Consider the following 15,829-nt stretch of genomic DNA (forward strand, 5'->3'; position numbering starts at 1 on the left):
TTTCTTATTAGGGAATGGTATTCATCCCATTTCCCGCGTTTGATCTCATTGCCCAACTGCGTCGTTCAAAACATAAACCATAGGATACGTTTTATGATATTAATTTAGGTCTACATGTACCCTTACTCCCTTGATTGTTTGTGTTTAATTCATACGCCAATTTCTCTTCAGTAAGCTCGTTGGCACATCTTGCCGATTCGTACGCACCACTTGGTAAGTCCGTATGTTTCTTCACTCCTTTTGTGGATGTCATTTTGTGCGCACCGGTGGAAACGTGCTCGGTTATCCAACAGATCCAAGAGTGATACTTGTTCAGTTGAACTTATCATTAGACTCCAATAGCTCTGTTCTCTCAAGATGAGTGTGCCGCTGTCAGATTCCATCAGATGAATACGTATTTGGAGTGAGGGTAACACTGATATCCACATCAACGTCCCTTATACACAAAAATCGCATCAAAATATCTTTTTTGATCGGTTCAATAACGTGCAAATTTCTGTGCACCTTAGGACTACGATTAACGAATTCATCCCGCACTTCACATGCTAGTGTTTGAGTGGCGCTTGCTGGGGTTTTAAGGATCCCTGATGGGTGTTTTGACTGATGTCTTGCATAAACCGTACCTTTGGAAGACTCGGCAGGCATAATCTGCGAGAAGCAACGTTTTGCACCTGGAATATATGAACAAACTTTGCTCTTTCAAAGCCAAAAATTGCGGACCATGTTTGCTGAATGATTCACGTGGTTACCGGCGATCACGGGGTGGCTAATATAATTTATTCTTTTTCGAAAGCGACAGTACACGTTCTCGAAATTCCCTGTCTTACAGAACGTCCGCCACAAGTTGCGTCCTCCAAATACCTACCGGTTAAAGACTCATGAATTATTTATTTTAATGCTCATGTCTGTCAGAGTTGTCGGAGTCACTTAAATTCCGCAAACGTAGGTTCTTCTGTGAGACTGAAATCTACCTAGTTGTAAATTCCATACAAAATGTAGTGCGGCACCACTAGGCATCAACTACCGACATTTCTGATGTTGGCTGTGAAAAATAAGATCAGCAATTGAGCTACACAGCAGCTTGACGCCAACTGATTACTCACCTCGCGAATTACTTGGACCTGTTGTTCCATCTCACGGTCTTTCCGATTAGAGATCAGTTAGTTCTAAATTGTCCAGGCTACTGATGCTTTTCGAACACACGTGAATTCGCCTAGGCGTTTCTGCAAAGGACTATGGCTTTATGGTTCAGTGTGACTGGATTGTAAACGACCGAAATTCAAGGAACATCAACTGACTTCAGCGGATATTCATCCACCCGCATTAAAGCAAAGCGGAATGAATGTCTTCCTTTTACACCAGGGTGCGTTTACTAATACCACGAGCCGCTTGGAATGCAACATTGGGATTCGAGCTGTTTTAGCCGATAATCAGAAGGGCAAATTTCTCTACATAGTATGTTCACGGCAAGAATTCGTTACTCATTTCAATCCCGAAAGTAACAAGCGACATTCAATTCCCTGTCCACCGCTCCGAATCCGGTTGTGCTGCTTAAAGACAGATTCGTACAAATTTAACTTGCTGCAAATTATTTGGTTATTCCATTGCGTTCTGGATGCCAGGGTTTCGCCGGAAACTGGAATGCGCACAAGAGTATGTTTGGACCTCAATGTGAATTTGATAGGCTCTAGATTGCGCATTCTTCATTCACTTCAAAATCACCGCTTCCGTTCTCTGAGCATAACAAAGAAGAATAGAAAGATTGTTTAAGACATTGTTTGATTTGCGTTTCGATAGCTAGAAGATAAACCCCACTCGGACACATGTGAATAAGCGTACTGCTGGTCAACTGCTCCGTTTTGTCCTAAGAGATTAATTGTTTCCATTTTGTTTCAGATGCTAAGCATCACGAAACCCTGAAGCACTCAGTCATGACTCCCACATCTGCTCCTTTCAAACATCAATAGGAGACTGTGAATCACAAGCACATTGGACAAACGCACACGTCCACCCCCGATTAAGTGCTACACCAATGTCCAAAATGTCCAAAAGTGTTTCGGCACGCTAGCCGGCTTCGTCAGTACATGGAAACTCATTCAGATTTGAGGTCATACAAACGTGATTTCTGTGCAACAATCCTTAAGTCACTCCGAAATAAGAGAGGTCATCTGGTAGAAAAACACTTCGACAAATTGGCAGCCGGTGGGCGCACAGTCAACACGAGAGACATAAGGCTTTTGAATTGGAAAATCTTTTTATGTCATTACTGCGGTAAAACAATGCGAACTCAAACCGCGTTGGAGGCACGTGCTGGCGTTCACACGGAGAGCATACCATTTGCTTGTGAAGTGTGCAAAATGACATAGGAATTCTTCAAGTCTGACAAGACATACAAAACAATGCCGGCGATACATGAGTACTGCCAGCTGGTGTCTTTGATCGAGCGTAGCGTGTTCTTTCCAGGCTAATATCAGGCACAATGAAAATAAAACAACAAAATTCACTACGCTCGCAAGTGGGTGATCTTTGTCGTTGTCTAGAGATGTCAATCTTCGAGATGTAAAGTATCATCCAAATCGATTGTAATTTCCAGTTATGATTCTGGGAGTTCATGACACGAAATTCACTAGACTGCCGAAACAATTTTTTGACCACTGTGATGTACGAAAGAATTGCAATGAGTTTAATGTAGTATTTTCAAAAGCGCTACAGTCCTTCAGGAAAAGCCTTTAGATAAGCGGACGAACCGTACCGAAACAAACAACGGTAAAGGGAAGGATTTGCCGGAACTAGAATCATGGAAACGTCAGCACCAATTCCATATGTCTCTCAAAGCAAGCTAACAAGAAAGCAACAGTAGATCGTCAAATCTGTCGATAATACGGCCGGTTTGTTGGACTCTATTCCGATTTTTGGTTAAAACTGTTTCGAAGGCGTAATTCGACGCAGGATCTCATAGAATGTCTTCGCGGATATACCGAGGTGACGGAAAAATTGGTCCGCATAGACGTTCCGGTCGACGTTCGAAATAAAACAAAAGCGCGATTTCGATCATACTACTTAATAGTGAACTAATTCAACTCACGTTTCGTCTGGTGTAAAATGCCAGATTTTATGGGGATCATGTGCAAATCAATTCTGAGCCAATTTGGGATGCGATGTTTTACCGGTTACTATATTCGATATAATGTCCCCGTTTACCAGTTGCGCGTGCCGACTCTTTACAAAGGACACTGAGAACAGCTTCATAGTCGTGTTTGTTAAAAACTGCATTGCCAACTCCCTCAGCAGTGCTAATGCAATTTCGAAATCACCTCCAATGTGACTCCTTGGCGCGTAGAGTGGATTCCGTTTAGAAGCACTGGGGATTTTCGGAAACATTCCTGTTGTCTATAAATTCAGTACAGATTTTTCGTACAAATCATGTTATCTAATGGGGGAAAAATGAAAAAATGGAAAAAGCTTCACACCTTCCCTGAATAGAGGAAAAAATGTCAGTTTTCACGGCGAAATTTCATACAAAAATTCACTAATAATTGACAAGATAAAAGAAACAAATTATTTTTGCTTTCACATACAACTTGAGCACAAAGGAACAAAGTAATACGTCTATGCAATTGCAATCAGTGCGCGTGAATCTGTAAAAGTGTACCTGAACATACGATGTGGAAAATGAGGGGCGATTCGAGAGAAGCTTGTCCACATTCAAGCAAACTACTTCTTATTCTACAACGGGCGAAAACGAAGTAACTAGGCTGTTAGTCCCACGTCACGCAGAAAACTCCTAAGCCCCAAGAAGCCGGCCAGAGTTATATCGAAGATTCCGCTCTTTGTCGAGGGGATTTCCTAGAAAAAAGTTGTATGAATTTATCAGCAAAAGCTGTCTTCTCGAAAATTCGCAGTGCCAGAGAGTACTGCGAAAGAGGCAGATCAAGCATTATGTGAGCTGTGCAAAAGATGGTAAGAATATAGCACTGTCTAGCAAATCAGGAACTGGTATTCATACGTACTCCGGACGGGTTTGGGTGAGTTTTGCCGTGTGTGTGTACTGGTGTGTACTGGTGTACTGGTGACACCTGTGATAATTTGGTGTTTCATCTATATCTGGCACATCAAGATGGCCATTGAAATCATCTTGCAGGCGTATTGCGCTCACTGGGTGTCCAGTAGGCCATAGCTTCTGGTGATTTATTCAACAAAGTAAGGGTCCTATGTACAAAATTATTGAGCGTGATTTGCTTCTCAAATTTCAATAAAATATCTTGTCGGTCTTTTTGTTGAACAGATTTCAGTGCTGACTAAACGATACTGGTAATGGGTCTTAAATTGAAAATGTTCTGGGTGTAGTCGAAAGGTCTTAGATCTACAGTTGAATCAAAGAGTGAAACAGTAGACCGAGGCGCTACGCCGATGTACAAAATAGCAAACACTGAAAAGTGCGTGAAAGACTAAGTTAAGTCTTCCGTGAGAATACATTCAGCCTCCGATCTGTGGCCTCGAACTTATATCAGGTTAAAAAGGATGCATCGATCAGGAATCAGCTGAGTGTACTCCTAAAAGTGTGAATTAGGAAAGGGTCCCTGACAGAACCATAGTGTTCAATATCGCTTCCTGGAAAAATTCCGGAAATCTAAGTGAAGATAATATGTTGTGCTCAATTTGGTCCTAAAAATATCGGGTGAATGATGCGCTGGATATTAAACGCGACCGAAATATGACTGCCGGAGAATTGTTAGAGCAATCGATCACGTTATGCGAATTTCTTGTCGCCCCTATGTAATTATGTTGAAACTTTCCCACTCATCTTCGTCCTCGTTAGCCGACAAAAGCGTGCAGGGTTCGGCCAAAATTTTCAGCCGATTGAATCCCACTAAATGCGTTGGAGAAAGCACGATGATTCCCCACATCCACCATTTAACGATAAGTTTGTGCCTTCTGTACATTTTTTCGCCGTTGAACACCAATTTTCAATGTATGCTGATTTTAAAATGGTGCTGGGGTGCAGAATATTTTACGCCTCTAAACTTCCAGAATTTAGAAGAGCGATAAAAAAACTGTACAAAATAGGAGAGAATTGGAAGCTGTTCATGGATTGTACTAAAAGATACTTGGTTTCATTTGTGTCTATTTGTTCCACCCACTTATACACTGTGGGCATTTCAAAACAATGTGCCTACAGGAATGCTAATTATGAGACTTTGTTGTTCGCATTGCTCTCAACAAGGTTCATCATCAGCCTCCCACAGGCAGTCTCACTTAAATTACTCGGAGTCTGTGAACAGCGTTGGACGTAAACAGGTTGGCTTCTTTCTATTTGTGTGCAGAACTTTAAGCGTAATGGGTCAGTGGGTAGAAAAATTGTACCGATATGGTGTCTCCCATCTTCTACAATGTTATATTTCCCACAGACCCTGATCTTCCGTCCTCTATAGGGACGAAATTGAAAACGTTATTACTTCTTGGTGACACATGAAATGTGCTGCGCTTCATTTCGATTCACAGCAGCGACACCTCAACTTCTACGTCAAGGCATACACTGATTAAGGGCGAGGACGATTTGGGTGAAAAATGCGGAGGCTATTATACGGATTGGGAATTAAAAAACATACCGATACAACGTTCCAAGAGGTGAAGATCGGTGAACGGAGTGCTTGCGTAATCTGCAATTTCACCACGCCTTTTCCTACAAAGGTAGGCTCTACTCTCTGGAGGCTTTTTAAATAATGAAAACTGGTTCAAACATATTCTAATGTCTGTCAAAATGCGCTCAATTCAGGCTCTTTCGTGGAAGTTTGCCAACTGGTGTGCATTGTGAAAGTTCATGAAGTATTTGCGAAAAAACAACAGCATATAAACACGTAGTTAAAAGCGTGGGTAGCCAAATGATTTTGATCGTCTTGCGTTGGCAATGGTACGCAGTAGCTGATGAACCAAAGCTGGCTATCTTAAGTCTGAACGCAGGAACTTGCAGAACAGGCAGCTGATTTTTCTCGAATGGCACTGGAGTTGTGGTGAAAGCGATTGCACCTAAAATTTCAAAGATCTTTTTCTCTATGGTATATACATATAATTTCAAAATGCGACAAATTTTGCGTTAAATGATGTACATTAACCCTGCCTATAACTTCACAATAGACGTTTGGAATGATCAGGCTCGGAGCAATCAGGGCGAAATTGTTCATTTTTAATATAAGCCAGCAACCAAGCTCAGAAATCTTGTAAGCTGGAGTGATTTTACAGAAAATCGTAGCCGTACCCGATTGTGCTCCTAAACAACAAAATGATGACGCATCTCGAAATGCGTTCTGACTGCCACGCTTAGCAAACGCACTCACCTCCACCTACGCTACATTAGCTACTTAGGTCTTCAGTCAAGCAATCTTTGACTGCAACCGTGCTGCAAGGGATGAGATCTTTTTCTCTATGGTATATACATATAATTTCAAAATGCGACAAATTTTGCGTTAAATGATGTACATTAACCCTGCCTATAACTTCACAATAGACGTTTGGAATGATCAGGCTCGGAGCAATCAGGGCGAAATTGTTCATTTTTAATATAAGCCAGCAACCAAGCTCAGAAATCTTGTAAGCTGGAGTGATTTTACAATGAAAATAAGACGGTTTTACATAAAATATAGTACTGGGTTCCTCGAGTCTCCGTAAAATACATTTTCCCAACCGTTAGGTGATCTCAGCTCAACAAATCCGTGGGTAGGCAAGCAGAAGCTTTTCTTCAACTGTAGAAACGGTAAACGCCGGTAGGGCCGATCACGAAACGAAAATCTAAATTGGAACCGCAGCAAAACCAATGCGTATATAGGAGAATTTTAAATGTTTTTTTTACTGCCAGTGAACATAAGTAGTTCTTAAATGGATATATTGTCAGGATTTTAGGATCAAGACGCACATTTGGTCTTTTGAGTGTACACGAGGATGATATACTTGCCACATGCAGCAGTTGCCTTGCATGCTAAAAAATCAACACCAGGAATCTGAAATTTCATGTAGAACTGTGGGAAACAGACATTGCCTTTTCTGGACAAGGAAGCCCGATTCTTTAGTGGGCACAACTTTACTCCGGCATTCCATCACGTATTGAAAATTCTGGAAATCTTTCAACCAGGTTTTATGAACCTGCATTAGATGTTGAGGTTACCCAACAACCTCCACAGTGAACCATTAAATTCATGTTCATAGACACACCACCCTCGTTTGAATGGCCGTCCTCCCGTCCTAGCGTAATCATGCCGGTAAATCCGCACCCAAATGAAGCATCGGACTCGAGTTTTGGAGTCATCAGAGCTTGCAAGCAGTGTATACCCAATGGCCGTCACGGGATATAAACCCGGGAGATCTGATATGCGGCGCAAGCGTGTAACCACTTCCCCACCAACTCACGTTGAACGAATTTGAATTTTCACGTCTGAAAAGGCAAACGTCTGTACACTTGAGCGATGCGATTGGTGTGTCTGGTTCATCAAACGACGATGCAGTAACTGTACTGGGTTTGAAAATCGGTTGACCCGGCAGTCAGTACCTCCCACTCGGGTAGCATGACACCAGCTTGATTTGCAATTTGAGGGGTATCATGTGAGAGGTATTTTTGTTCGTACTTACACCACACACTCATCTACGATTTATTTGGCTTATTTGACAACATTGATTCACAAGACCTGGATTGTATCTACCTTTTGAACTGCTATCTTTATCATCACAGGGTTTAGATGAGTTGTATTCACCTGTCCACAAGTTGCGGGTCGAACTGTCAAAATGGTGGCATCAAGAATACTTAACCTATGTGAGGACGGACTCCGCGTCCTAGATGACCTACCATCAATGAACCCGCTTTTCCCTTCACAGTTCCCCAAATCAGTTTTCGGTTTCTCAATTCAACGGAAAAACACGATTTCAGATTACAATCTCACTATTGTTCCGCCCGCGTCTTAATGGAATAACACAAAGACATTTTGTGGCGGAAGAATGAACATTCATTGTTACTTGTGAAAACATATTCTGTATCACTACACAAGCCTAGAAAGTAACTGAGAAAAAGCAGCGAATTCCTCTTTTGGTTATTTTCACCAATTAGACTGTCCGAAAAGGCTAATTACACTGGAATTTCAAAAACATTTTCACCAGTTCCGCTGTATTAATTAGTCGTGCTAATGGAGCAGACGCCGTGGTTATCAGCAGAAACACATTGTTTGATTAGACAGGATAAATGGTAAAATTTATTGTATACCGCAAGAGATCCACAATTTCCTTTCAAACACCTTGCACTTTGTGCTTAACAACATTTAACTTACGCAGACACTGTGTTCAAACAAAGCCGATTGGATGAAAGTAAGCACTTCCCTGCTTTGAATCACGGCGAATTTTTTCCCAGGGCTAAAAACCAACACGAGATTTCGGCCGTTGCAATGAGTCTTACAATGATCTTGCAATAGTCTTATAATTGATACTTTTAAATCGACCGCAACTAGTTTTTCATATGAGCCACAGAAACTTGGAGCGCAGATATACGATGGCCGAGCTCACTTTGTTATTCCAATCAATATTAGTTTCGTCGTTATATATTGAAGTTAACATTCAGTGATTATTCGAGAAGCCCATACTTTCATACTGAAGACTATCGATATTCGTCTTTTTATGTAAAGTACGATAGATTATTGGGATGAACGAATGGATGAGTTTCTGACTCATCCAAAAAAGTATAGTTGTTATGGTGACTTGGAAATAGTTTTGCAACAGCAGGTCATAAGGTATACGTTTGCAGATTGGCATGGATGCAGGAGTCCCAAGAACCAGCAAAATTATTGATCATGCAGTTACTTACAAATCCGCGAATCTTAAATAAAAAATCTTGCATTTCATCCCGGGATTGGAGGCGATCCGATTTGCTAGACTTGGGCGGGAGAATTAGGAGCAGACCGGCTAAGGGACTTAGTCGGTTAGAATACACGGTGATTATATATGGAACCAAAACAGGCAATTTTTTAAAGTTAAAGGTCTGACCCTTTCATATTGGAAATACGGAGTTGCGTAGAGCTGAATACACAGTGAATGAATGTGATGGTCAGATATTATTTTAAAGTCCTGGATTCCCTAGCTTTATGTTGTCCTAACTACCGATTTTCGTGGGACTAAAAGTTCGGGGTCATTTTCAGCGGGGACAACCCCAGTGAGATTCATTTACATTTTTGTCTAGGTTTGCCGTGTTCAGTGATAGTTCGCTCACGGATTGTGAAGAAATGATGCTTGAACCATATTAATAATTGTATTCTTAAATAAACACTTCCGGAATTTGCTCAGCTACTACAAAGCAACCAAATGTCCTTGAGGGAAACGGTCTTGACGTATTCCTGTTTGCAAAATCGGCATATTATACAAAGTTGAAACAAGATAATTTGGAGCCTTGTTGGGGAATTTCGAAAAAAGATAACTATTGTAGATGGTTTCAATTTGTGTCATTGGGGCCCGATTCAGGAAATAATACTAACCCTATCGATGCGCAATTATTAAATGAGATACATAATTGCGCCAGTGAATTCACCTAAAAATTAGTTTAGAGCAGGAAGAATTTTAATTTGCGGGAATTCGTCCAACGAATAGCGAATATATATTCGGTAGCAAGCTTAGCGTCACAAGGTGATTTGTTTACCATTAAAGGTAATTCAGTGGAGTTCTTCCAGTCAACAAGCATTGCAATGTGGAAGCTGACAACTCCTTATGAGATTGTTTTTACCCGGTGCGTGCACGCTGAATTTCTAATCATTGGTGCACACACAGAACAGCAGACAAGACACCCAGGATAGGAAATACAACAGTTCTCCCTTGACGGTTGTAGTTCGGTTGTTTCCGTTGTAGATCAGTTGTTTCCATACAGCTTCCGACGCGCAGTTTTATCACAGACCATAGGCTATTTGCTCCGATGGGTTATTATACTGCCACAACGCAGGACATTCTACCATGAAATTGTTAGAAAATATAATAATGCTGCGATGCTTATTCTCCCGTATTCACTGAAAAAAGGTTGCAAGTCAGCTGCAATCCTAATCGACGTGGTGATACGACCCTACGAAATCACGCAATAGTTTTGGGGGTTAGGGTGTCTGCTTTGGTTGGATATAAGCGTTCGCGCAAATCGCCTTGTGGTCCAACTAGTTTCATCCGAAAAAATACCATTGAATAGCGCACCGTTATAAATTGAAATGAACCAATCATGTTTCAGAGAGCTTTCCAGGAAGTTAAATCACGATATAATTACGAATTACTTAGGGTACCACCGCGATTAACGTAAGGTATACCGAATGAGCTGTAAGAGATATGCTATATAATTATCGGTTCTCGAGGAAATGCACTATGCATTAGCTTAGATGACTTCGATGCATGCATCCTTGGTTGCTTCGTAGGGTAAACGCTGGGTGATTACTAACATGACGAGGCCAGTAAACGTATGACCAAATGTCCATCAATATAGATATCCACCTCGGAAGAATATTCAGCACAATGAGATGTTGACCATTATTGAAACAATCGGCCTGGAAGTGTCCTAGGAGAGTAATTGAAAGAATGCCAGCCAGATTTAAACAGACGCGCCTAGTGAATTCAAACTTGTACCACCGCTGGAATTTCGGTCTATTTCTATATTCTGTCATTTTAACTTTACGTGAGTTCAAGATTAATTTTGCTGAATTTTCCAGGTGAAATTTTCAAGCTGAAGTCTTGACACGTAAGGCATATGAAACTAATTTGGGGAAAACTGTACGGTCTGACAAATGCTGTATGAATGAATAAAATATATATGCAAGATGCTTCCCAGTTTACCTGCCTCATTCGACAACATATAAGTTTTCAGCAATGACCAAACACGTTTCCCCACTAAGAAGAAGAGTTGCGATGCTACAACATTTTAGCTGCTAGCAAACTTGGAGTATAAGGTCTTTGTACGCAGTCTCAATCGCCAACAAAACTGAATATTTATTTGATAGTTTTGCCTTTTGTTGCGAGGTGTTAAAAGATAAACAAAAAAGCCGTCCAGCCCAAGTTATTGTGAAGCACTGCTGATTTTATTATAAGCAGAGCATCCCACCGGCCCTCCGAGTCACTCTGTTTTGAAATACCAAGAATCTAGGATAAAACCATGATATGGACATTCTCAAACGACTCAGAACCTACATGTGCGGTCAAGGGCAATATAACTGAGAAGGCGGTTTAACCAAATGTTGTTCTGTATGTTCCGTGTTCATATTACCGTGCTACAGCTTGCAAAAATTAGGAGAGCTGAACGCGGCTAATGATACAACCGACAACGTGAGAACAGGATTATATGGAAGCCTCTATTTCTGTTTCGAAGTGTGTCGGATTTTCTGCTGTGCACCGGTGTTTATCGAAAAACCATCTAAATCCCGCATACCTACTGCGCTTTCTAAGCCAATTAAGAGCACCCCTATTTTTGGAAAAAAACTTTCCCATGGAGTCCTTTTCAGTGAAGGGTTGAATTGCTCCCATCGTATATTATTCAGTTTTTGCCTGCGAAAACAACTGAGAGAACAAGTTGGAGTCAATTCGTGCGCATGTTCTGACGACGGAATTAAATACTCATTTAGTTGGGGATTATTCCACCATACATCTATCTTACTCCGTTCCGCCCTTGCCACCCTCAATACTTTCAACCTATCCACCAGTTTGTGAAAAATTAAATTTTACCTAATTCTACTAATATACGCTTGTTAATTTCACTTAACCAGTCAAAAATCGTACAAATCGTAAATTTACAAGGTAGGAGGTCAAAAGCACAGACAAGTATCTGATAAGTTTTGAAAGTTTCTACAAAGTTCGAGGTATTTGATCCCACCACTGTTCTCATTGATCGCTGGTATCATCAAGGCCAAGACCCGTGATTTCAGCAATATCTCAGATGAATCGAGAGGTTGTGGGCATAACCACGTGTTGGTGAATGAAATAAATCCTTAAGGCATTGGGCATTGGTGCACTGGCACCAAATTAACTGGGAACAAACGTGGGCTGAACCAAGGGTATGAACGTTTTCTAAGTTGGATATCATGTAGGTATTCGATTGAATTCCTGAATCCTGCAACTCGCAAGCACAGTTTGTGGACTGCTATAAATGCAGGTTCAAGAATATTCCGAAGTTGTCGCTGTTGTCGCTTAAAAGAACGACTGAAATAATTATGATTTGAAGCGTGGATAGTGTAAGATACTTCATGGCGGAATAAAAACTAGTGGATGCAATAACACTTTGGAAGCTCTAAAAACAATGCCATTGCGGTTATTCGGCTCCCCTTAATTGGTCTTTTTAGGAAAAAATGTAGTTTTCAGGGTAGGTGTAAATGTAACCCTCCAGAGTGCAGTAAACAGCGTTAAATCAAACTACTGGTTAAGAGAAAGCCAAGACGAATCCAAGACGAATCCGGCTGAACTTCGACAGCCACAATGGTTTGGCACACACTTCAATGAACGAAAGTCAAAAAAATTGTGTCTGAAAATACATTATATTGCCAACCTGAGCGCATGGTAAGCCGCGCATTAAGCGTGCCGTTTGAATACAAGAACAATGGGGGTAGCTTTAAATTTCGAGCTAAGCTTAGCAACAACGGCTACGTTTGTGGATGGGCAGTAATCAGGTCTTACACGACTAACCTGTGAAGGAATGCCACATCGGTAATTGTAGTAACGCGTTGGACTTAACGTTTCAATTTTAGACGAATCAGGATAGTGTTTTTGCTTGTGGTCTAGTCACAGAATCAGGAGTTGTAAAACGAGAGACGAATATATATTCGAACACCATCGTCAATAGACTAATTGTTGTATGGCGCGTGAAATTTTCAACATCAAGACACGTTTACTGCAACGGCACGTGATGACGTATTGTTGAATCAATTTTAATTAGGATATTGTGGAACCTTTCAATAAACGATAGTCGATAAACGTAAGTTTGCGGGCAAAATGGAAACGATGTCTCAGTTGAGAAATCACAAATCCGTAGCTTTGTATTCAGTTAGACGAGCATTTACATCAAAATTTCTTACAAATAAATTGAAGACATTTTTTCAAGTAATCGATTTTTAGCGAAAATGTTAGGAGATAGTTTTACGAAATTGTGAGCAGTGTATGTATGCTTGCACACCAGAGTCGGTTAGTTAGTATGAGGGCCCCATATTCTCTGCTTGCATTCTATTCAGGATTGCAGGCCGCAAAATGGCGCTGAACACGATCAGGACTGCTTTCCATCCGGCAGCATCTATAGCGGAGCTTTAGGATAGATCCCTGTGATATGCCCGGATGTGTTGCCCTACTGGGAAAATGTGAGTCCTTCTGAAAAATGTTCAACATCTTTCAAAGGTATTTATTTGCTACAAACACCACTCCTACATAAACCATGTTACAAAACAGGCCTTTTCCCAAGCACTTTGACGATACTAATATCATGCTTCACAGAATTCGTTGGCGGATTCGGGTGCTTGTCTAATCAGATTATGAAGCAAGGATAAACCGAATCAAGTTGATGTTTCATGAATGGAATCAAAATCACATGGTCGATAGGCGCGATACCAGCAAAATCAATAAATAACTGGTTCATAAAATGTAGACAGAGTTCACACCTGATTACAACAATCAAGATCATCTCTAGAATTGGTGGAAGCGTGACAATTTGCAAGCTATTAATCTATCATTGATGAGGTTTCATTGAATCCGATGTGGATGGGATGAGAGGCAAAAGACCACAGATTTACCAAGTAGGTGAGTCCGTTTGCAGTTTCTCTTGTTTCGGTGAAAACGTCGACAAGAATGCTCTTCCTAAAACTCTTTATCCTACAAAATTTTAGAAATAAGGCATTTTGATGGATGATTGGCGAATGTCAACTGAGTCAATTCAAAGGTAACAAAAGTGCAACAAGTTAACAATTATCGTCAATGCTTTGCTTGACTGTTGAAGAGTATTTGCCACTTATTTAACTAGAAATACTCACTGGGAAAGCGAGAAACCTTCCCTGACATTGAGGATATTTTTTCAATCAATTTCACACATTCGTCGAGGGGCATCCTAACAACGAATGAGATACACATTGGAATGACTTAATTTTACATTTCGTGGGTTCCGGACGTCGTATATCATAAAAGGATAAACGCAGGACATTTAAATTTCTCTCTATTGGTTAATAATTTTACTTGCCAACAACTGATGGAATTCGGGATGCATGATGCATGCCGAACCTTCGGGAAGGCCACTCAACACATGATGTGCCGATTGACTAATTTCACCGATAGAGACGTGAGCCTCAGAAAAAATGTACTCCCTTAGTGGTTCTTCGTGCCTCTCACGCGGAACGGCTTTGAATTTTCAAAGACTAAACATGACATTTAAGTACATGGGGGTTTTGATCCGAATTCAAAGTGGTTGCAGAAGTATCGCTCGAGTAACTCAAGTAAAACTCATATTCAATGTGGAAGACACCGAATTACCGATTAATTTTCACCACATCTAACCTAGTGTTTTTGGTCCCCCATACTTTTTAGAATACAGTGACCATTTAAACAAATTAGGCTTGGGCGCGCCAAAGCGGCAGTGTAGGACATAAAAATATCGGGCAACTAGTCAGCGTGAAGCAGATAACAATGACTGCGGAGTAATATACATTGTTTTGTTCTCTCGATGTGCTCCTTCATATGTGGAGGTGAATTCGTTACTGTTATCCAAAGATACTAAAAATCCTCGAACATTCCCGATGACGGTAATTCCACATTATTCTCTGCGTGTGCTTCCAAATAATGGGGCTCTGTTAAAACACGGTTACAAGCGGGACAGTTCTACGGTTACACCCCTGCTTGAACGTCAGCCTGTAGTTCAAACGCAAGCCGGGATCAGAAGCGTTTTCCGCAAAGGCGACATATGTGCATGTTTTCGTCAGAGCCCTAAATACTCTTTCTTTTCCGTGGTTTCGATATCCTCCGTTTCATTCCAGTGCTTCTCACTCATAGGTATATTCTTGATTTTGGAGAACGCAAAACGAGAGAGACAGAAATTGCGTTTGTGTGATTTCCGTTAAAATGCTTTTCAAGATGGTGACGAGGAATGAAAGCTGATGGAAACACCTCCGACCATGTCGGACGCCCAGGCAAAGTTGTTTCAGTTACTAAATCCTATTTGGATTCAAAATGCATATATGTTTTAATGTTGGACTCAAATTTTCTAGCGTCGAAGCAAATATGGATTTTCGCGAAAATGTGCATACCTGTATTCCATTTCAAACATTGGTAACAAGAACTCCAACCTGAAGGCTCCACAAATGCCAGGACCTTTATTGTGAAGTTAGATTCTTCTTTCACGGCGTGCCCTAACATAAGTGGTGCGTTGAACAAAGACTTGCATTTGTTTAGAGTTTCACGGGCTCGACGCACTGATAGGTAAGTGATAGAGAAAACCAACTACAGGAGAAGAAGCTCCGAAAACTAGCGTCTTCAACGTGTGGTACCGTTTGGCTCTCGTATTTACCAAACGTTGTGAGCCTCTAGTTCACCCTTTCTCAGTTGATCTGGTTAGATTTGCACATAGCCTGTTTAGCTTATGTAACATGAAACCGTTTTAAGTGCTTATCAGGAATTCTTTCCATCAAGTAGGTACCCAAGCAGTTCGCCCTTTTGTTCTCCTATGTTTTGCGCATTTCTTGGTTGTCAGATATGAGAGTCCACTCCGGATTCAGATTGTTCAACTCAACGGATAAGCTTACTAGGGAAGGCAATAAAGTGCAAGTGTGCGGCATTCTAATGAAATTTCACAGTACTCTTTCTGCTACATTCGTAT

General features: G+C 41.0%; 1 protein-coding gene across 1 annotated transcript; it reads right to left on the bottom strand.

Moving 5' to 3' along the window:
• Positions 1 to 372: 372 nt before the first annotated feature.
• Positions 373 to 14,070, bottom strand: T265_03728 (hypothetical protein; the record flags this gene model as incomplete). Its single annotated transcript, XM_009168275.1, has 2 exons — positions 373 to 671; positions 13,998 to 14,070. 2 exons carry the CDS (start codon positions 14,068 to 14,070, stop codon positions 373 to 375), a joined length of 372 nt encoding a protein of 123 aa, XP_009166539.1.
• Between the last annotated feature and the right edge of the window lie 1,759 nt (positions 14,071 to 15,829).

This window comes from Opisthorchis viverrini, assembly GCF_000715545.1.
Source record: "Opisthorchis viverrini unplaced genomic scaffold opera_v5_54, whole genome shotgun sequence".
NCBI classification, from domain to species: domain Eukaryota; kingdom Metazoa; phylum Platyhelminthes; class Trematoda; order Opisthorchiida; family Opisthorchiidae; genus Opisthorchis; species Opisthorchis viverrini.